Source organism: Microplitis mediator, chromosome 8 (genome assembly GCF_029852145.1).
Source record: "Microplitis mediator isolate UGA2020A chromosome 8, iyMicMedi2.1, whole genome shotgun sequence".
In the NCBI taxonomy this organism is placed as follows: Eukaryota; Metazoa; Arthropoda; class Insecta; order Hymenoptera; family Braconidae; genus Microplitis; species Microplitis mediator.
In genome coordinates this window covers 10,915,223-10,937,304 of record NC_079976.1, presented here as the reverse complement: position 1 = coordinate 10,937,304, position 22,082 = coordinate 10,915,223, and the positions used below count along the sequence as shown (strand labels likewise).

Here is a 22,082-nt window from a genome sequence, read left to right as displayed (position 1 = left end):
TAACGTCGTACGAGGAAGGCGGTGGTACGTGGGTTAGTTGCGTGGGCGCGAGGCGCGAGGCGCTACGAGGTAGACCGGGAGGTGGGAGGTGGGAGGTAAGCGGTCGACAGAGGGCGTGAGGAGTGAAGGGTGGAGAGAAGGAATGAGGGGCTACAGATGAGGGTGCAGGATCGACAAAGAGCAGTAGAGCTCCGCGAGTGAGTGAGTCTACAACAGTCGGGCAAACCTACGGGCGCCATACTTGCCATTTATACTTAACTGCGTTCCTCAGTTATATATTACTGTACACTCCTAAAATCCCTCGCTGTACTCTACTATACTGTACACTTTTATTTTCGGACGGATTCTGTGCTAACGTGCCGGTTCAAAAAAAAATATAAATTTTTGTGAATTTTTTTTTTAAGTGAAATTTTTTTTTTGTGATTAATTTTTTTTTCTTATGGAATTTTTTTTCTAACGGTGAGTTTTTTCATGTAAAATATGAAATGTTTGAATTTATTGATAAGTATCTATGTCTATATATAGGTGTCTTATATTTTTTCCGATAAAAAATAAAAAATAAATGGTAGAAAAAATTGAGAGATTCTGAATGTAGACTTATTTCCTGAACAATTTACTAACGTCAATATTCGATGGATATGAAGGAGTTTGATGTAAAAAAAAATTTTAAATTATGACTAAAAAAAAAATAAAATGATTGTAATTTTTTGAATATTTGTATTTGATGATTATATTTACATAAATAAATTTTGAGTTCGCAGATTTGGAAAGAAAAAAAATTAATGGAAATAAAAAAATCCGTGATTTTGTGATTTGTAACTTCCGTTCTATTCTGGGTTTTAAATTTTTATGTTTGAGTTTCTGATTGGGAATCGAAAAGAAATTTCGTTAAAAGTTGAATAATTGAATAAAAATTTTGGAGCTTTTATAGGTCGAGTTTTGGACAAAAAAAATTTGGTGAATTATGCTCACTTGCCACGGTTTAGTTCCTCGAGTTTTTAATTAAAGGCCCATTACATTTTTATTAAATAAAAAAAAGATGGTGAGAGAGAAATTACACTAATAATTGGATTGAATGGAATTTATGTGGAAACTGTTGAGTTTAGGGAAAAATGCATGGAAACCTTTATTGTAGAAAATTTAATTCTCTGTAAAAAAGTGTTCCGTATATTTTTTGATAAAATTGATAGTTTTAAAGATATTTCAATTTTTGGCTCTATTATTAACTTATAAGTTTCAATTAGTGTAATTGGAGTTTTAATTCAAATAACTCGTTAATTATTGAGTTGACGTAAAAATACAAAGAGACCTTTTTTGTAGGAAATTTGATTTCCTACAAATTTGGTTGAATATATTTTTATCAAATCTATGATATTCAAGCCGGAAAATGAATTTAAGTAGTGCTAAATTAAAATCACGAAAACAATTTTTGAAGAATTTGTTTACTATCAAACTTCTAGATAACAATTGTAATTAAATAGTAAAATTCAATAGACTAGTTACGAAATTATCACGCATTTCTATCCAGCCATTTATAATCAAATTAAAACCGCAGAATCTTTTGTTTCCATAAATTAGAGCAACAAACAGTTGGCTGAAAATAAAATAAATTTGTTTTAATTATCTTCTCGGTTATAAATTCTTAAAAAACTTTAAATGAATTAAACAAACAAACATACCTCCCCTTCCTCCCACACTCGTAGCAAAAAAACGTAGATCTTTGTTAGCCTTAAATTTCACTCGTAATATAATATATGACAAAGAAAAAAAAAGAACCAGAACATCTGCCAGAAAGTCTTTTGATCTTGCCTATGAATTCAGAACCACTACATACAAACTTTTAAATATTATTTCATACATCTAAATCTAAACTAAATCCCCCTACCTGAATCCCTCAAATACAACCAACACACAATACAACAGACAAATCTTTTCTAACAATCTCAACAACTTTTTTTTTTCAAATTTTTTTCAATTCATGTCAGTTTAATAGTAAACAATATTTTACATCATAAATAGTAAGAGAGCAGCTCTGGTCATCTAGAAATAATTTTTTTTTTTATGCAAATCACCATGTCCGAGTGTAAATAATTTTTAGTACAAATCTGGAACGAGTTATTAATTAAAAAATTTTTTTTTCGTCGATTTATGAGATGAACGTTTTCGAGAAAATTGCCAATACTTGTTCGAGCTCTTTGAGCTTGACAATACCTTCAATTATTTTTGTATTTTTGAGCTGGACATTCCCCTCCCCCCTAAAAAAGTGAAAACAAAATTTGCTAACCAAAATTGCAGAAAAATTTACGGTAAAGCTGATAGTTACGCTGAAAAAGTTGAAAATAGTTCAATTTACGATTAATTCAACTTTGACCTCAAATAACTTTTGAATAAATTGATTTATCGAAAAATCATAAGAGACTATTATTGTAGAGCGTTAAATTTCTTACAAAAATATGATGATAGGTCTTACTTATGCACCTGCGCATTAACGTGTTATATACGAACATGAATTTGATAATTTTCTGAAAAAAATCCCTAAATGAAAAAATAATAATTTCTTTCATCAGAATTGAAATTTTTCGCCTAGAAAATTTTATTTCAATATCAATATATATGATGAGAGATAGATACCTGATAAATCTATGAAAATGTTCAAATTTGGACATACCGTGAATGTACAGGGTCAGACGTAAATATTGAACAGAAACGAAGCTGAGAATCAGGATGCGGATAACCCCAAGTCCTAATTACTTGGTTGGTCAACAGAGATTCAATACAGTCTCGGTCTATGTAAATCGTAGGTTTACTTGGAATCAACATTCATAGGGTGTAGGGTGTAGAGTCTACGATTAGATTGAGAGGACGGTAGACATTGTTACATAGTCCTGGGGACTTTGGATTTTGTGGTAAAGGTCTCGGAAGTGTCATCAGTGTAAGGAATATTGGGTGTGCCTAAATGTCATCGAACATATACATATATACATATATGTAGGTATATAGATGTATATAATGGTATAGTAACCGGACGATGAAACACTCGAAACGTGTCCAATGACTATCCCTTTAACATCCGTTCATCTAAATAAATACTTACACATAAACGTGTTTATAGTCACGTATTAATGTGTTGAGGTGTTCACACCCCATCAGTCCGGATGTCCATGTTTCAAATAAAACATTTTATTACGTCAAAGTGGTTCGTTGAACTGCTTTTATCTGTCTTTGCAATTAAATGATGTTTTACTTTTTTTTTTGTGTCTAGACCACGACTTTCCGGTGCGAAAATCGGAAATTTCGATAAAAAAAAATGAATCATTGGATTATTGACTGGGTTTACTCATCCGGAACTAACTTTTTGCGATAAATCTCTACATTTTGAAGTACGAGATTTTTTTTCCGCTGAAATTGTAGTAGTTTGATTTTTTTCGGTGCAGATGTACGAGTGTACGGATTTTCTGGATCTTCGGTTCTATATAATAACCGATTCAAATCATGTTTGTAGTAATTCTCAATGTTTGTTTTAATGCTTGTCGACCTACAAATTTATTAATCAGTTTGACGGCGATTTTCTAAATAATTAATAAAAACACAACTCAGAAAAATTTTTTATTGAAATAAATTTAAAGCTTATTTTGATTCGAATGCAAAAAGTTATATCTACTTATATTATTACTATTATTGTTATTATTATAAAATTTAAAAATTTGGAAAATCCAAAAGTGCACGACTCGTAATGCTCATATATTATGAAATAATAAATAACAATAAAAAAAATGGCGGGAAGTGCGAATAAATTTAAAATATATACAATTCTCTTTCATTAAAACTTGTCTTGTTTTTTATTATGTTATTATTTTTTTATAATTATAAAAGAACTTATTCAAAATATCTCGATTAATAACAAAAAAAAATAAACGTAAATAAAAACAAAAATAAAAAAAAATTGAATTGAAAAAAAATTCAGGCCTACCAATTAGCAAAAAAAACAGCTGTTCTAGGACGGTAATGCACAAGCGCCCCTAGCGGAATAAATGTCCGTATAATGTATAGATATATCACCATCCATGTTAGTTTTACATAGATATATAGATATATAGTTATACAGCCTTTTTTATTCTTTTATTAATTGTAATTAAACGACACTGAGTTACCTAGCCATTTGCAATAGGAGACCTACAATTATTTCAAAGAATTTTTTTAAAAAAAATTTGATTCAATTACTGCATTTTTTCGCAAGTTATCGTGTATACGGGTTTCATACTTAACGGACAGGAAATTTTTTAAAACTATTTTTGATGTTTTTTCCGTTTTTATTCAACTAAATAAATTTTTGAAAAGTATGGAATTAATCTCCATTAAATTTTCTTCAAAATAGTATGCAAACCATCTTAATTCCGTAAACTAACAAGGGTATAATAATTGATTAGTTACCGAAGTGAGGCGAAAAAAAATTTTTCGATCGTAAAGCACGAACGAGTCGTGCAATATATGAATTTGAAGGAAAATAATTATTAGTAATTAATTCTTTGGTCGAGCTAGTATTGCGTGTACGTCAGAATCTCGTTTAAAGTAATATAAAGAGTAGAAAAGGATAGTAAAGAGCTTTAAGCCTTGATGGGTTTGGTATTTTCAGTTTAACAGGTAATTACAGATACAATAGCCATTTTATTTCGTTTTATTTATTTTTTTACCTCTATCGATTTAGTCAGCAGCTTTATTCGGTGATGTATTTAAAGAGATTTAATGGATTTAATTATTATTAAAAGCTGTGTTAAGCGGATATAGCAGTGTACGGAGAAAACAGTTTTTATAATCCGCTACAGTAAGTTGCTTATGCAAAAAAAAAAAATAAAAAGCCCAACCGATGAATGGTAGACGGTGTTGGAGCTCTTATGAATGAGTTTGCCTACCGGCTACATCATCTATGTCGGCTATCGTTTTTATCCAGACATTTCTATCCGACGAAACGTCACTATTTTACCCAACACTTTTTTTTCCGACCAAGAAAAAGAAAAAAATTTTTCCTATTTGTCCGAAGCTTATTATCCATGGAATTTTGCTTTATTATAATTAGTTATGCAACTTTCACTGCACTGTAACATCCGGTATAAATCATCCGTTTATCAGTTTACTCTTGAATATTGTCGGTAACTTTTGTAATTAATTAATTATTATTATTTTAATTAAAATAGACTAACGTCTGAATTTCAGTTATTATTTATAATCGGGTTTTAATTTTTTTATTGAACTGAAACCCTCAAATGGTGAGATTTGTCATAAGATATGAGGAACTATTTACAGGAATCTAAAATTTGAATTTTTTCGCAAAAAAAAAAAAATTAACCAAATTTTTAACTTGTGAATTTTCATGTACTTTTTCAGAACTATTTTCAATACATAAGATGAAAACGAGGGTTTGTTTGTATTGACGATACAAGTCTAGGGTTTTGACGCTCGCATTGCTCGTGCGAGAAAGACCTATGTACTAGTTTTCATTGATAAGGTAACATAACCTAAGACGAGTTTTGACACAAAAAGTATACCGGATTTCTCGTTTTAATCATACGTGTCGATCAATATTTTTCATGACTGTGTTTAAGAGGAAACTAAGGGATTCAGCGTGAAAAAAGACACTGTTTTTGTAAATTTTTTTTAGCTACACTGAAAAAAATTATCGCTAGCTGCTAGCGATTATTTTCTTTAGCAGCTAGCGATTTTTAATCGTTAGCTGCAAGCGATTTATTCGCTAGCAGGTAGCGATTTTTTCTTTAGCAGGTAGCGATTAAAAATCGCTTGCTGGAAGCGATTTTTTCTTTGGTAGGGAGCGATTAAAAATACTGTTTTTATCATTGAAATAAATTTATAAATATACATATTCATATATATTTATACATATATATAAATATATATTTATATATCCATATACACATATATATATATATAAATATATATAAATATAAATATATATAAATATAAATATATATATATATATAAATATATATATATATATTTATATATATATATATATATATATATATATATATATATATATATATATATATATATATATATTTATATATATATATTTATATATATATATATATATATTTATATGAAAATATATATGAATATGTATATTTATAAATTTATTTCAATGATAAAAACAGTATTTTTAATCGCTCCCTGCCAAAGAAAAAATCGCTTCTAGCAAGCGATTTTTAATCGCTACCTGCTAAAGAAAAAATCGCTACCTGCTAGCGAATAAATCGCTTCCAGCAAGCGATTTTTAATCACTAGCTGCTAAAGAAAAAATCGCTTCCAGCTAGCGAAATAATCGCTTCCAGCAAGCGATTTTTAATCGCTAGCTGCTAAAGAAAAAATCGCTAGCCGCTAGCGAAATAATCGCTTGCAGCTAACGATTAAAAATCGCTAGCTGCTAAAGAAAAAAATCGCTAGCAGCTAGCGATTATTTTTTTCAGTGTATATGGATAGAGTAAATTAATTTAAACGTTTTGTACATTGTCAAGTGTCATTTTAAAAATATTCTGGAAAATTTTTACGTGAAAATATCCACAAACATGCGAGTGACAAAACTTTTCCAAGGACACCTTTGAAAAAACACGATTTACGGTGATCACTAGCTATATTTCAGCTAGAAATTATTTGAAGTCAAGTACCCTTAAAATTTAGTCAAAATATCATCAAATCCTCCTCCCAACGGCCTCTGTAAATTTTTTTTTCATTTCCAAATTTTTGGTGGTCATGTACAGTGAAAAGTGCTATTTTTCATGAATAATTCCACCATTTTGGGGGTGAAAAAACCCCCTCAATATAAAAAAATCTCAAACTCAACGTTGGGGGGAGGGATTTTATATGTAGAAAGTGTATACCAAGTTTGAAATAAATCGGTCATGTAGTTTTCAAATGGCAGAAAAACGCGTTTGAAGTTTTAGAAGCTACAAAAGTGAAATAAATTTTTTTTTTTTCAACTTAAGGGAGGGTGGAGCAAAAAGGCCCCCCTGAAAATTTGATAAAAAAAATTTTTTTTTTTAACTTTATGGAGAGAAGGCTTTGATTGACTTGAAATTTTGGGATAATATTCTTGAAATGTTTAACTATATGAAAAGACAAAAAACCGATCGATTTTTCAAAAGCGCAAAACCCGTCCCCCCTTAAAGTTTAATCGAGAGAATTTTAATTCATTAAAAAAAAAAAATTATTATTTTCCCAAAAACTGTATTTTGTTACAGAGGAATATATAATGTACTTGTGCAGTAATTTATTTAGGGTAGAGGTACCATTTTTGGCCACTGTAGAGCTAGTTTTGGACACTTAATTTTTAAAATGTTTACGAAGATATTTTTATCACACGATTACAATGGAAATTTTATCTAATACTTTTTCATTATTTGAAATAAAGTATTAAATGTCAAAAAATGGAGCAGTGGCCACAAATGGTATACCATACTTCTATACCCTATATGTTTTGTTTTTCGATTCAGTTTCACATTTTTTTATTTATCTATGAGTTACATTTAAATAAAAATTTAGTAACATCATTTTTTTAAAATATTTATCAGTACAAAAGAGTATTTTTATTTTAGTTTATTTTTGAGTTACGTGCGCGAATAAATAAACAAGGTGATACGAGTATACAGGGAGATGATTTTCTCTATCTCTTTCTGTCTAGAGTGAATGATGGTCGCTTCCTGATTTGTATATAATTCCTATAGAAAATTACTTTTCAGCACAGTAAAATCATGCTGAAAAGTGAAACAGCTGATTTTTCTCGATATCGTTCTATAGTTTCGTCAATTATCGAGAGAAAGACCTATTTCACTCCCACTACATGACGCTCGAATATTGAACTTTAAACGCAGAAGTTATAAAAAAAAAAGTATAATTACCAGAAATTAAATTTTTTTTCTTTACGAATGTAGGGCATAATTTAATTCTCAGTGTTCTAGTGCCCTAAACATTTATATATACATATATTTATTTTGTAGCCTCATAACTAGATTCTGGTCTTCAATAATACAAAAATAATATAAAGATAAGAAATTTTGATGTTTACGCAACAAAATTTGGGTATCTTCAAAACTCATCAATTTATTTATTTTTTTCATTTTAAGTATTTAGAGGCTTCAATAATCATTTGTTTATTTTCAAGCCTAAACATTGATTTAATTCTTTAAAAAAAAAATAATTTATATTGATGAAAGTTTGATTCGTTTATCTTCTTACGAGCTCACTCATTTTTTATTCAATTTATTCTGTCTCTGGTGCCTTAAAACATTTCTGGATATTTTTGTGCATATTAAAATCGAAATTCTGGTTCTCAATAATACAAAAATAACATAATTATCGAAAATTTTAATTTTTTTTCTCCTTACAAATGATCAGTTTATTAAATTTTCTATTTATTTCAAACACTTTTAGGCTTCTATAATAATTATTTGACGCTTTCCGAGCCTAGATATCGAATAGATTCCCTGTAAATTAGAAAATAATTCATAATTATCAAAAATTTATTTTTCGTATAAAAAAAAAACAAAAAAACAAAGTTATTAATTTATCATTTTTTTTCTTTTATTCATAACTCTATTAGTCATGCATATTATAAGTCACTAACAAATCAATAATCGAGTCTATTTATAATTACGAATATTAAATATCAATAACAATTCTCAGTAAATTCATCAATAATAAGATAAATATTTTATAAAAACAATGGTATCTTCAGTGATTTCATATATATTTAAAATAATTTGTTTTATGTCTCTTATTTTTATCTGTGCAGGACAAAAAAAAAATCTGCATTTTTTACTCAAGTATAAAATGAACTTTTTTGAATGCCTGAGATGACAAAAAAAATGTTATCACAAGATTTATAGCTGTGACCGAGTTTTCAACGACTCTCTTTACTTTTATCGTCATCTTTTATTACACTCGGTATTCAAAATCACGTTTATTATATATATATTTGAAAAAAAAAAAAAAAAAAAACTTTCTTTTCACTTAAATAATTTGTCCTAATTTTTATTAACAATAAAACCAACGATCTCAACAACTCATTCAATAAATAATTAATTCAAATTCAAAAAAGAAAATAAATGAAATATTTTGATTATTAAAAAAATAAAAAAACTTCATATCGGGTCACAATAAAACGGAAATACGAAATTTTGATAATATGAAGAGAAGAATCTAACGGTGCAAGGACGTCATTTTATGCAGCCACATGTGCACAATTTTTTTTTTTTATTTCAAGTTATATTTTTTTTTTAGTTTTTTATCCTCCGCGGTTTGTTTTTTTTTACGTTCTTTTTAAAGTACCGTCAGTTTGGTTCTTTTAAAAGTATGTGTACACTGCACAGTGCATAGGGTATACTAAGGGCTTGGGTAACGCGATTTTTTCTTATTGCTACTCACTGTCTAGTCTAATGTCGTGGTTCTCATTCATTAATTGTGAATTTTTTAATTGAAATTTAAACTTTAAATACTTGTAATTCAGAAAGAATTAAATATTTTTTTATTTTTAACGACATTTCGTCTTTTTTCCGGATAAACCTCGTAACTACTTTTTTTTCATAATTAAAATTATGAGTGAAAATCATTCTTTAGTAATGTACCTGAAGATCGGAACAAAAATTAAAATAATTCATGAAATCTGTGTCTAGAGGCGAATTTAGGGTTAGTTGGGGCTAGCTTGTCATTTTCGGGTGACGTGCGAAACATTTCCGAAATCTAAATTTAGTAAATTTTTACTTTTCATTTCTTTTTTCTTATTTTCATTCCGCGAAAAAAGTTCCGATCTTCAGGTACATCTTTAGTACTGCTATTGCGTAAAAGAAGCCTCAAATATTAATAATTATAACACACAGTAAAAAATATTGTGTATTTGTGTCGAAAACGGTTTGTGTTAAAAATTGTAGTGTGTTAAACTAACACAAAGTTTGTGTCACTTTATTTTGTAACATAAAAAATGTGTCATACACTCTTTATTAACACATTTTGTGTGTTACTGTGGAATTCTTTACGCCCTCTTGTGGCGATATTTCAACATAATCTTTGTGTTAAAAAGGAGTTACACAAAGTTTGTGTCGAAATTTCAACACAAATTTTGTGTCAACCGTTTTTAACACACAAACTGTGATTTTACACAATATTTTTTACTGTGCAGAAAGTTCGACAGACTTTTGAATTTTAATATTTCTATTAACGTACGTGTAAGAGAATAGATATTTTGACCGATTTCTGAAAAAATTATAATTTTGCAGTTACGAGATTTACCCAGAAAAGGGGCGATTTTTCATTCAGAAATTTTATGCTCTAAAAACAAAATCTGATGTATTTTTCATTTAAAATCAACCGGAAATTATATATTTGCAAAAATCCACTAAAGTAATTTTCAAAAATTTTGTGTATATAAATTTTAAATTCATGTAACTAGTATACAGTTATATGTATTGAAATATTTAAGTACATCATTAAAAAGCAAATTTAAAGCTCTACAAAAATTAACGGACACATTTTCATACAAAGATTAACCTCAGAAATGACTTATAATAAAGAAATTGTATTTTATTTTTTAAAAAAAATATAATTTAAGTAAAATTTTTTTTTTAAATTTATAATAATTAAGCATGATAAATAATAGTATTTAATAACTTTTCCATGAGTGAATAAAGTTTGAACTCCAACAATTTTTACTGCCCCGATTTATCATCAAGTTTTCCCGTTAGTGTACCAGCGACTCGTTAAAAAAATTTCTTTTTTTTTTTAAATCTCTCACCCGAAAAATAAACTGGCAATTTTTTACGTCTAATAAATATGAGAAATACCTTTTTTGATTTATATACATAGTTCTGGAAAATTAACATTTTTAAAATGAAATAAATCAATGAATAATAAGAAGTGAATAAAATCATAACCTCTGTTACCTTTTACTTTTATTTTAAAAATCATCTCTACTTCTTCGTGACTATCTTATCATTTAAAAGATAAAAAAAAAAAATACGTGATTACTTTGCCAAGAACTCCCATCTCTTAATGTTTATCTCAATAAAAAATCCATTCTTAAATAATGAAATTTTTTTCTTGTCACGAAAGTAAAAAAGAAATTTCTCTTTTTTTATGCACAAGATGTTCAGCCATTATTATTAGTATTATTATTATTGATATTTAATTAAGGTCAAAGCATAAAGAGGATGAGATGTTATGATAAAGTTACTCTCGAAACGTTTGCCCATTTTAGTTTTATTTTAAATTCACAGTCAGCATAACTACCGCGAAACTGTTACATTTCACTGTTCTCAGTTATGTCCTAGTATAGAATGTATAGAGTTGATATATATATGTATATGTATATATAGAATGCTATTAATATGTACATACTACATGTATGTACTATATTACTCTTGATTAAGTCTATTGGTACGACATTTTGCCAGATAATTCATCATTTATTTCGTTTGTTACTCATTTTTCATTTTTTTTTTACCGCATGAGAATTTAATGGAGTTTTAATTTTTAAAGACTTTTTTTTGTTGATGAGAGAGTAAGTTAAAATTTATGAGGATTGTAATGTTAATACTGGTTTGTAGTTAATAAAAAATATTTATTGAAGAATTTTTGGTTATTTTTTTTTTATTTGAGTAAAATTTGAAATATTATTTAAAAGTTGTATTTGTTGATAGCAAATAGAAATTAAAGTATTTACACTAATACTGTAGGAGTAGTTGATGCAAATTTATCAGTGGTTTTTAAAAAAAAAAATAACTTTTATCCACAAGTGCTTATTAACAGTAAATGTGTGGACATTGAGGTTGGGCCGTACGGACCGAATTTTCGAATTTTACTTTTCTTTTAATTTCTTAATCAACTGTTATTATAGCAATTTTTATAGCTTCCGAAAAAATGTGTAAGACACACTTTTCTGGAATATTTTCATCATTCGAGTGATGTAATTATTCTAAACGTAATTAGAAAAGTAAAATTCGAAAATTCGGTTAGTACTGCCCACCCTTAAGCTTAGGCGAGCCCTTGAAAAACTTAAACTTGAATTAAAAATGAATATTTTTCTAAAATATGAGAATTTAAAACTAAAAGACCCATTTGCCTGTGGCCATTCTGATCTTCTAAAAATAATTTCATTATAATTGATTGTATAGTTTTTTTATTTTGTTCGTTTAAACCTGTAATTTATATATGTGATAAAAAATCTCTCAATAAACAAAAATTAAAAATAAAAATCGAAAAAAAGTAGTTGATGCAAATTTAATGTAAAAAATGATTTAAAAAAAAAAAAAAGAAAAAAATGTGCGATGGCCGGGAATCGAACCCGGATCAACTGCTTGGAAGGCAACTATGCTGACCATTACACCACCATCGCACTGTATTTCTCTGGCTGAAAATAAACGCTGTAGAACCTGTAAATTATTTTGTAAGGTTATGATTGATTTTAATGTTTAAAATATTTAATTAAAATAATGAGTTTATAAATTATTTACATAAATCAGAGGATTTAATTTTTAAAAGTACCCCCCACCCTAAAGTTACCCTCGAAATTTTAGACAGTAAAATTTTTTACTAAAATTAAAAAAACCCCAATTGCATCAATATAAAAATAATTTTCAAAATTTTTCAAAAATAATATTTCCATAGATTTTTTTTTTGTACTCAGTCTAATTAAATTACTTAAAAAATATAATTTCAATTATATATCACCAATGAATAATTTTAATTATTTATAAAAAATTGACATAATAATTTTCTCAACTAAAAAATGACAAGTTATAAATAATTTATAGTTGAATTTCTTTCATTATAAATATAATCGAGGGAAATAAATACCCTTGGGAAAGTTTTCTCAAGTCACTCAATGAATTGAAAACAGCCACCCCCAATTTTATATACAAATCCATAAATATATATGTATAAAAAATGATTGAGCATGTTGACAAACATTTTCTCAGTACAGATGAGACTTGAGATCCCATCATACACAACGTATAGTAGCTCTCCCGTCATCGTTATTTATATCATCACGTCTGTTGCCACATGGCCGCGTTAGCCTAAAGTATTGAGCTCTTCTATTCGCTATAAATTTACATTCGAGTATTGAGTAAAGTCCTTACTGGCTCGAGATTCTGCACTTTGAATTACAAATCGCAATATACATTCTTTCGATCCCCCTCCACCTCCTTCTTCATCATCTTCAATCTCAAACTCAGCTTTATTTTTTTTTAATCACAAAACATTTAATTTCATATCTAAACTCATTAAATACAATATTTTTATGTTAATGTTACTTATCAAATTTATTTATGAGAGTAGATAATATTAATATGTGAGTTTTATATATGTTCAATAGTTTATTTTATCGGGGGGCGGTAAAAATTAGCGTAGTAATGAGCGCACTTCTTTTGCGGAGTACACTTTAATTAACTTCTTTATATTTTATTCGATCGTTGCTGTGCTGAAGCCATGGTAGTAATGAATTGCTGGCAAAGTAAGATCAGATGTTAACGTAAGAAAAAAAACTAAAGCGAGATAAGAGATGGGAGATCCGAGATGGGTGGAAGCCTTGAAGAGAAAGAAGAGAATGTGAAATTAGAGAAAGGGAGAGACTGAAATAAAAATAAGATAAAAAATAAAAAAGTTCATTTACGGTTTGCGTCATTACATGACGTGGCTACTGTTACTCGCATCTCAATGAAAGTGATATCATAAAAAAATGAGCATTATATTTTTTTCTTTCATTATTCTGTTGTTTGCAAGCAAAATTCAAGTTTTCTTTGTATAAATATTTTATTTTGTGGAGTTTTTTAAAAATACTTAGTGGCAGATTGGTTTCAATGAGTATCAATCGATTCAGAAGACCTCTAACAGTGTTTCCTATCAATTTCAAGTGATTGGATCGACCAAGCGTCAAGCAATGTCACTTTCGATTTCGAAAATGCGATGGAATCTCGAATTTTTTACTTTTTCAACTTTTAGAATTTTTTCAAATTGACTAGGCGGTATACTCAATCGGTTTTACGACGGATCTTGTCGGTAAAAAAAACTCTAAAGTAGATATCTTATACGTTACGAGATAATCTAATTATTCATTGCGAAGTAATATCGCATAAAAATCCAAAAATGGCATTAAATATCAAAAATTTTTATTTTTATAATCTCTAGGCCATTTAAAAATACTTTGAGATATCAGATTAATTATTTTCTGAGGAAGTAATTGATTTAGAAGATCATACAGCACATTTTCTGCAAATTTCAAGTCAATACGAGGTAAATAATTCGTGGAGTGAATATGTTCACGGAGTGGATGACTTTTTATTTATTCAATTGCCTCGAAGTGAATTTCACTCACTCCAAATAGGAGTTTTGGAAAATATTATTTATAAAAAGAATTACTAACACATAGTGAAATTAAAGCTTCTATATTTTGACATTTATATTGATTACGGAAATAATTACGTGCTCCCTTTCCATATATTCACGTGAAATATTTTTAAAAAATTATAAGGATCTGATAATGAAATTTTTCACTCTTATGAAGGTAAAAAAATAGACTCATCATTTTCAATCATTAATATAATTCTACAGAGTCACAAACTGTCATACGATATATCAACCATGCCACCCCAAGTCAAAAATAAAACTTGATTTAGACTTGGTTTACCAAGTTAAAATGGGGAGCCGTTTTTCACAAGACAAACTCGACTTTTTTTTACGGAAATATGAAATACATTGAGTTTTCGCCTTGGTTTAGACTTAACTGGCTCACTTAGTCACGATTTAAGACGAAAAAGTTGAAATCAAGTCGAAATTGACTTGGTTTAGACTTATTCGACTTCAATTATGAGGCGAAAAAGACAAAACTAAGGTGAAATAATTTTTATATATTATGGTGAAAGTAAGGTGAATAAATAACTTTTTTTCGACTTGGGTCAGCAAGTCAAAAGTAACGTGAATGACTATCGTGCTTGAAGTAAAGACGAATAAGTTGAAACTCAGATTAAAAAATACGAATAAGTTGTAATAAGTTGAAATTAAGATGAAAAAGAGAAAGTAAAAAATCTACTGGATGTCTAAATTTCTGAGATGTTTCAAATGCTGATATGTCAGCCGAAAATCTTAGGCCACCCCCAACCTCCGGAATGACCCCTTAAGTCGCCCTTAAGCAGACCAGTTGCATACATTTTTTTCATTTTCATTGTGCGAAATACGTTTCGATCTTCCGGTGCATTGGAAACAGCGGAAATTTTTGGAGTTAGCCCACAGAACCAACCATTTTTTACATTTTTTTTTTTTTCAATCCAATTCCTCACAGCATCAAATTAGTTTTTCAATGCATTCGAACCATACAAAATCCCCTGAAGCACCTTTCGTGAATTCAAACTGATTTAAATAGTTTATAGCGGAGCAATATCGCTTTGAAATAAAAAATAACAGTAAAAATCAATTTTAGCTAATTTAACTTTAGAATAAATAAGTAAAACCTAAAAAATTTGAAGACATTGTAATAATTAAATTTATTATGGTACTCGAGATATATATATTGATTGAATAAAGGGGTAAAATTGGTAGCTAGCCGTCTCGAAAGAGCCCCTCGGGCATTCCGTAACGCGATAACGACTACAATTGCGCCTCCGGGCATGAAACTTCATCAAAGGGATTCATTGTGTGTAACTCTACTAACTTGTGGTCACAGAAACTCATAAAAAACTATCAGCTTAGTTTATTTTCTTGAGTATTTTAGCGTTTAAGTAGATTTACTGATTATGAAACATAAATATCCACTCTATTTATACTTATTTTCATTTTGTACGGTAGAACTAAAAAGTAAAAAAAATACATATTATATATAAACAAATATAAGACGACGCTAGGTGGCGGACAAGGAAACACGCAGTAAATTTTGCTCGTAGAAATTAATAGAAAACTGATAATAAAAAGCATTTTAATAGTCGGGAAAATTATTAAAAAGGTGACTAAGTGGAAGGCGATAATTATAAAAGAAAACATAAACAGAGATCAGAACAAGATAAGAGGAGGTGAAAAAAAAAGCAAGCCGGGAGCAGGTGAGGTTAGAATGGTACGCGGGAAAAACGCAACAAGTAAAGGCGGGCATACCAGTACGCCGTATAATACGAGAAGCAAGCAGGTATATCAGGGCCTCCTGGACAGGTGGGTGAACAGCCAACAAAAAGAGGTGGCAGCGAGAAAAATAAATAGCGAAGCGGATAAAAACCAGGTAAATAAAAAATTAGTCATGGATGAAAGAGCTGGTGGGGATGACGAAACCGCAAAGGGGGCAGCAAAACATGGAGGGGATGAAAAGCAGAGGGAAAATCACAGCACGGTGGTGAGTACCGAGGAACGTGACACAAATGTAAACGAAAAGAAAAATGATAACAGTGACCTGAGTGATGATGAAAGTGAGAGTGGGGATGAAAGGACAATAATTAACGCAGAAGAGTTGGGGAATGATGAGAATTTAAACGCAGAGACAGAGAGTGTTGACGAGGTTGAGAAAGAAAAAAGTGATGGGAACAGCGTAAAGAACGATGGCTACAAGGAGGACAAAATTAATAATAAAAATAAAAATAACAACAAGGAAACCCAAAGGGAGGCGGAAGGCAATGAAGGGCCGATACCATGGGTGGAATTGGTAGAAATGATGAGTGACATGGTAAGAGAAAGGCTGGATGAAAGAGAAGAGGAAAAAGAAAGAGAGAGGTATCTAAAAATTGAAAACACGATGTGGCAGTTAGCAAAAAAAATAGAAAAGAAAGTCGAAAACAGACTGGAGCAAATGTCGGGAAATACGCGTGAAAAACAAGTCTGTGAAAAATGTGGGACCAGAAGAGATGAAGAAAATGCGATGAGACTGGAACGGGACAGGTTGATAAGAAGATGGGAGGAAGAGAGAAGCAGATTAATAAAAAGATGTGAAAGAGCAGAGGAGAGAGTGAGAAGTATGGAAAAAAAACAGAGAGATGAGCAAGCAAGGGGGACGAATGATGGACTAAGTTATAAAGCATGGGAATATGAAATGCCAGGGGTAGTGGAGGAGATGAGCCGGGTTGGATGGGAATGGAAAGAGATGGAGAAGCAAAGACTCGCGTCAAATCAAAGGAATACGTGCGAAAGCTGGTTGAGAGGAGATACAATACATAGAATGCAATTGGAGAAAGCAAATGTAGAAAATGCAGCAAGGGAGAAAGAGAAGGGATGGAGCAACAGGGACAAGGAATACAAGGAGGTCGAGAAGAGAGCAGAACAGCCAAGGGCTGTGCCGAGAAAACTAAATGATGCGGAGTATGAAATTGAAAGAGCAAAGAGAGAAGAAAGGAAATTAAACTTGTTTATTAGGCATAGCCTGGCAAGCAATTTGGAAGCGGTTAAGATAATACAAACAAAAACCGGATTGAATATCGATAAGATGGAGAAAAGATATATAGGAGAAAGAACAATAAAAGTGAAATTTGGAAAGATGAGTGAAAAAATCTCGTTCCTGAAAAACAGATGGGAACTAAGAGAAAAATACATCTTCCTGGACAACGATGAGACAGAGAGAGAAATAGAAATAATAAAATGGATGAGGCAGCTAGAAAACGAGGAGAGAAGGAAAGGTACAAACACAAAAAGAGGGTACATGAAAATTTGTATAAATGGAGTATGGTGGTACTGGGACGAGAAAGAAGGACTAAGCAGGGTGAAACCGCCAGCTCTATGATGGGGCAGGATGACAACAGATTTAGAAGGACAAGAATGGGTGCAAAAAAAAAGAGTAGAAACACAGCAGAGGGAGAGCGAAGTGTGCAGTCAAAAATTTAAAAAAATTAAAAAAAAAAAGGCAGCAAACAAAAATAAAAATAAGGAAAATGAGGACAATGGGGATAAAGAGAATAACAGGGGCAGCAGAAAGGGGTATAATAGTAAAAATAAAAACAATAAAAACAAAAATGAAGAAAAAAATAATGGGGACGGTAACAACGAGGGGATGGATAAAGGTGACAAAGTCATAAGCTGGAGCAAAAATAATAATAATAGGAATGAAAACAAAAAGGATAAAGGGAATGAGGAGGGCAGGAAAATATTCTATTGGAACATAGCAGGCTGGAACGACTACGAGGAGTTAAACAAGATAAGTGAGGGGTACGAGATCGCAACATGGGTAGAAACATGGATAGAAGAAAAAAATATCGAGAAGGTAAAGGAAAAGTTAAGTAGAAAAATGTGTTGGTGGTACATTCCAGCAGTGAGAAAGAAAGAAAGTAAAAGAGGAAGGGCTAGTGGGGGACATATTCTAGGAGTAAAAAAGGAAGAAAGTAAAAAATGGGAGGTGGAAGTGTGGAAGTGTGGATTTGTACTCAAGAATACCAGACAGAGTGAAATGGTAATAACAGTCTACAACAATGTAGGAATAAAAACGATAGAAAGAGAAATAAAGGACATAATTATACAAGCGGAGGGGCAAATAAAAAAAATTTTAGTTTTGGGAGATATGAATGCAAGGATTGGAGAAAATAGCACAAGTGGAGTAGAAAATGAGCAAATAACACCAAGAAAATCAAAAGACAAGACAACTAATGCAGAGGGAAAAAAGTTATTAAAAATGTGCGAGTACATGGGCTTAAAAATACTAAATGGCACTAAGAAGGGAGATGAATCAGGTGAAATTACATTTATTGGAGGATGCAACGAAAAGTGTGGATCAGTGCTAGATATAGCTATGACACTGGATAGAGGAGAAGAGGATGGAGTAAGGGGGTTCAAAGTCTTAAAAAGGATAGATTCTGACCACTTACCTATTGAGATAGAGCTAGAGAATGAAAATAAAAATGATGAAGAAGTAATGAATAAAGAACAGGAGGATGAGGGACTGGAAAAAATTGTAGGAGAAAAGTTGAGATGGGACAAGGAAAAAAGTGCAGAATATTCAGAGGCGGCGGAGGAAAAATGGAGGGAAAAATGCGAGCAAGCAGATGGAGAGCTAGAATGGAATGATATAAAGGAAACAGTATATGAGGCAGCTAAAGAAACGGGAATGTGTAAAAAAATAGGCACTGGAGGCAAGAGTGGCTGCACAAAATCAATAAAAAAAGAGTGGTACAATGAGGAATGCAAAAAAAAAAGAGACGAAGTTTGGAAAAAATTGAAAGGGTTCTTAAAAGAAAAAAAGGGAGCAGGAAAAAAACAGGAGTATCTAGAAGCAAAAAGGGATTATAAAAAGTCCATAGAAAAAGCGAAGGAAGAGTGGTGGAAGGAGAAAAAAGAGGATATTGACAAAGCGAAGGATATGAGCACATGGTGGAAAGCAGTCAACAGACTAAGAAAGAAAAAAAGGAAAAAAACGGAATCAAAAATAAAGGGTAAAGAATGGGAAGCATATTTCGAAAAACTACTAAATCAGCAAGAGATGCAACGTGAAGAAGAGGTGAATGAGGAGGAGGAGGAGACAATAGAGAGTGTTGTCCCAGGACTGGATGAGGAATTTACAAACTTTGAATTTAGGAAGGTGATAAAAAAACTAGGCAATAATAAAGCACCAGGAGAGGATGGGATTAGTGCGGAATTTATCAAAAGCCTAACGGGAAATGTGTTGGAAGAAATAAGATGGATTATAAACAAATTATGGAGAGAGGGAAAAATAGAAAAGGGTTGGGAGAAGGCAAGAATAATACCAATTTTTAAAACAGGGGATGAAGAGAAAGCCGAAAATTACAGAGGGATATCGCTACTTGACATAGGATATAAAATATTGACAGCATTGATGGCGGAAAGATTAATGAACTGGGCGGAAAGAGAGAAAAAAATGAATGAGAGTCAGGCAGGATTTAGAAAGAAGAGAGGCACGAGGGACCACATATTTATGCTAAATGCAATAATAAATAACAGATTAAAAGGAAAGAAGAAACTATACGCAGGATTCCTGGACCTAAAAGCGGCTTTTGACACAGTAGACAGGAGGATTCTGCTGGAAAAATTGAGGAGAGTAGGTGTAAGAGGAAAGATGTACAAAATGATTAAGGAAATATATAGGGAAACAACGGGGGAAGTGATGATAGGCAGCGGGATAACGAATGAATTTAAAATTAATCAGGGAGTACGGCAGGGATGCGCACTAAGTGCGGTGCTGTTCAACTTTTTCATAGATGACATGGAAGAAGAAATGGTGAAAAAGAACATTGGAGGGACTGTGATAGGAAAAGTAAAAATATTTATGGCAAAGTACGCGGACGATGGAGTAATAGTCGCAGATACGGCGGAGGATCTAAGGGGGATGCTGAGAGAAATTGAGAAATATGTAGATAAGAATAAACTGATAATAAATGCGAAAAAAACGAAAATAATGGTATTCAGAAATGGAGGGATAAATAAAGAAAAAAATTGGTATTACAAGGGAGAAAGAATAGAAGTAGTCAACGAATTCAAATACTTGGGATATACTTTCACGACGAAAAACAAATCAGCAAAGCACCAGGAAGAAATGAGGAATAGAGCAAACAAGGCAGCAAACGCAACGTGGGGACTGATAAAAAGGGCAGACAGGAACAAGATGAGGGACAGAAATTACCTGTACAACACATTAGTGAGAGCAAGCTGTATGTACGGAGTGGAAACGTGGGGTTGGGATAAAATAAACACAATAAAAGCAATACAGAATAAACTAAACAGACTGAGTCTGGGAGTGGCAAAAAATACTCCAAATTATATTGCAAGAAAAGAAACAAGAGGGACGAGCATAGAATATGTCATAAGAGAGAGAGCGATAAGGTACTTGCTGGACATCACAAGAATGGAGAATGATAGATGGCCAAAGATATGTTTAAAGGAGGAAATGAGAGGAGTGCTAAATAAAAACCCAACAAAGTGGGGAAAGAGAATGGTAGAAATCTTAAAAGAAATAGGAAGTGAGGAAATAATAAAAATGATCTATGAAAATAAGGAAACAGAAGAGATAGAGACTGCAGCAAAGGCAGGGCTGGAAAGAATGAAGCAGAATATTGAGGCTAAAGAGGCGAGAGCGATAGAAAACTCAAGCTACAGCGAAATGTACAAGAGAATAATAATAGAAGAAGGAATGGAACATTACTGGGACGATAAAAAGATAAGGAGCTGTGATAAAGAAATGTGGGCAAGACTGAGATGTGGAAATATTGGAAGAGCGGGAAAAAAGGGATACAAGGAGTGGAGATGCAGGGCCTGTGGTGAGAATAATGAAACACTGGAACATTTATTTATGTGTAAAAAACTGGAAACAAAGATGAGTGATGCAAACAAAAAGTCAATAAGGGAGTGGAGAGGAACGAGATCAGAGGAAACAGTGAAAGAGAAACTAGAAAGCGCTTTGAGAGGAGCACCTTGCATAAAAATCTGTTGTATAGCGAGGGAAATAGAAAAAATAATGATACAGTGTGATAAAAATGGGGAAGAGGGCAAAAATACGCTAGTCAAAAATAAGTGATAAGTGTAGAAGGAGAAAAAAAAAAAAAAAAAAAAAAAAAAAAAAAATAGGAAAGAGAGTGAAAAAATTAAAAATTAAAAAAAATAAATAAACATAATTAATAATGAAAAAAGGGGAGAGGGCATTGATAAAAAAGAGTGTATGTGCATGGCAAAGTCCATAAAGCGTTTAAAGCAGAGGCATATACATAACCTGGGAAAGTGGGGAATAAAAAGAGAAGGGGAAAAGCAATATGGTAAAATGTGCAGTGGGGATAGAAGCAATAAACTTGTGATAAAAAAAAAAAGGACTTAAAGACTAAAGTATATATAAACAAATAAATAAATAATAAAATTAATTAAGAGCAAAACGTGGAAAAATAGTATATATATAAGTCATTATAACTAATGTATTTAAACACTTTGTAAAACACTAAGGTGATACAAATAAAAACCATTATTATTATTATAAACAAATATAATAAATAATTTTGTAGCACTTGAGATTTTTCTTTTATTTGTTTTTCCTATGTTCTATTCTCTTTCATCTGAAATTTGGCTTTCGTTCTAAACTACTTTTTTCATTTTATTGTTTTTTTATTTTTTTGCGCTCTCCTTTACAA

The 22,082-nt window shown here is 30.9% G+C and overlaps 2 protein-coding genes, 1 long non-coding RNA gene and 1 other non-coding gene across 6 annotated transcripts in view; 2 read left to right on the top strand and 2 right to left on the bottom strand.

Moving 5' to 3' along the window:
* LOC130672733 (dystroglycan 1-like) overlaps positions 1 to 22,082 on the top strand; it is a 58,748-nt gene that overhangs the window by 16,998 nt on the left and 19,668 nt on the right. The window contains exon 1 of one of the 3 annotated variants that reach the window (XM_057477439.1): positions 165 to 459. The exons of the other annotated variants lie outside the window; for them this stretch is intronic. The gene's annotated coding sequence lies outside the window, so the exon portion shown is untranslated. Of the gene's footprint in view, positions 1 to 164; positions 460 to 22,082 lie in introns of those variants that run through there. 3 annotated transcript variants of the gene reach the window in all.
* On the bottom strand, positions 7,447 to 11,383 carry LOC130672734 (uncharacterized). Its single transcript, XR_008990764.1, has 3 exons — positions 10,944 to 11,383; positions 10,672 to 10,868; positions 7,447 to 8,492 (listed from the first exon to the last, which is right to left on the bottom strand). It is a non-coding gene; the product is annotated as an uncharacterized LOC130672734 (long non-coding RNA).
* On the bottom strand, positions 12,323 to 12,394 carry Trnag-ucc (transfer RNA glycine (anticodon UCC)). Its single transcript has one exon. It is a non-coding gene; the product is annotated as a tRNA-Gly (tRNA).
* LOC130673369 (golgin subfamily A member 6-like protein 24) lies at positions 16,100 to 17,746 on the top strand. Its single transcript, XM_057478357.1, has one exon. The coding sequence runs from the start codon at positions 16,100 to 16,102 to the stop codon at positions 17,744 to 17,746; it is 1,647 nt and encodes a 548-aa protein (XP_057334340.1).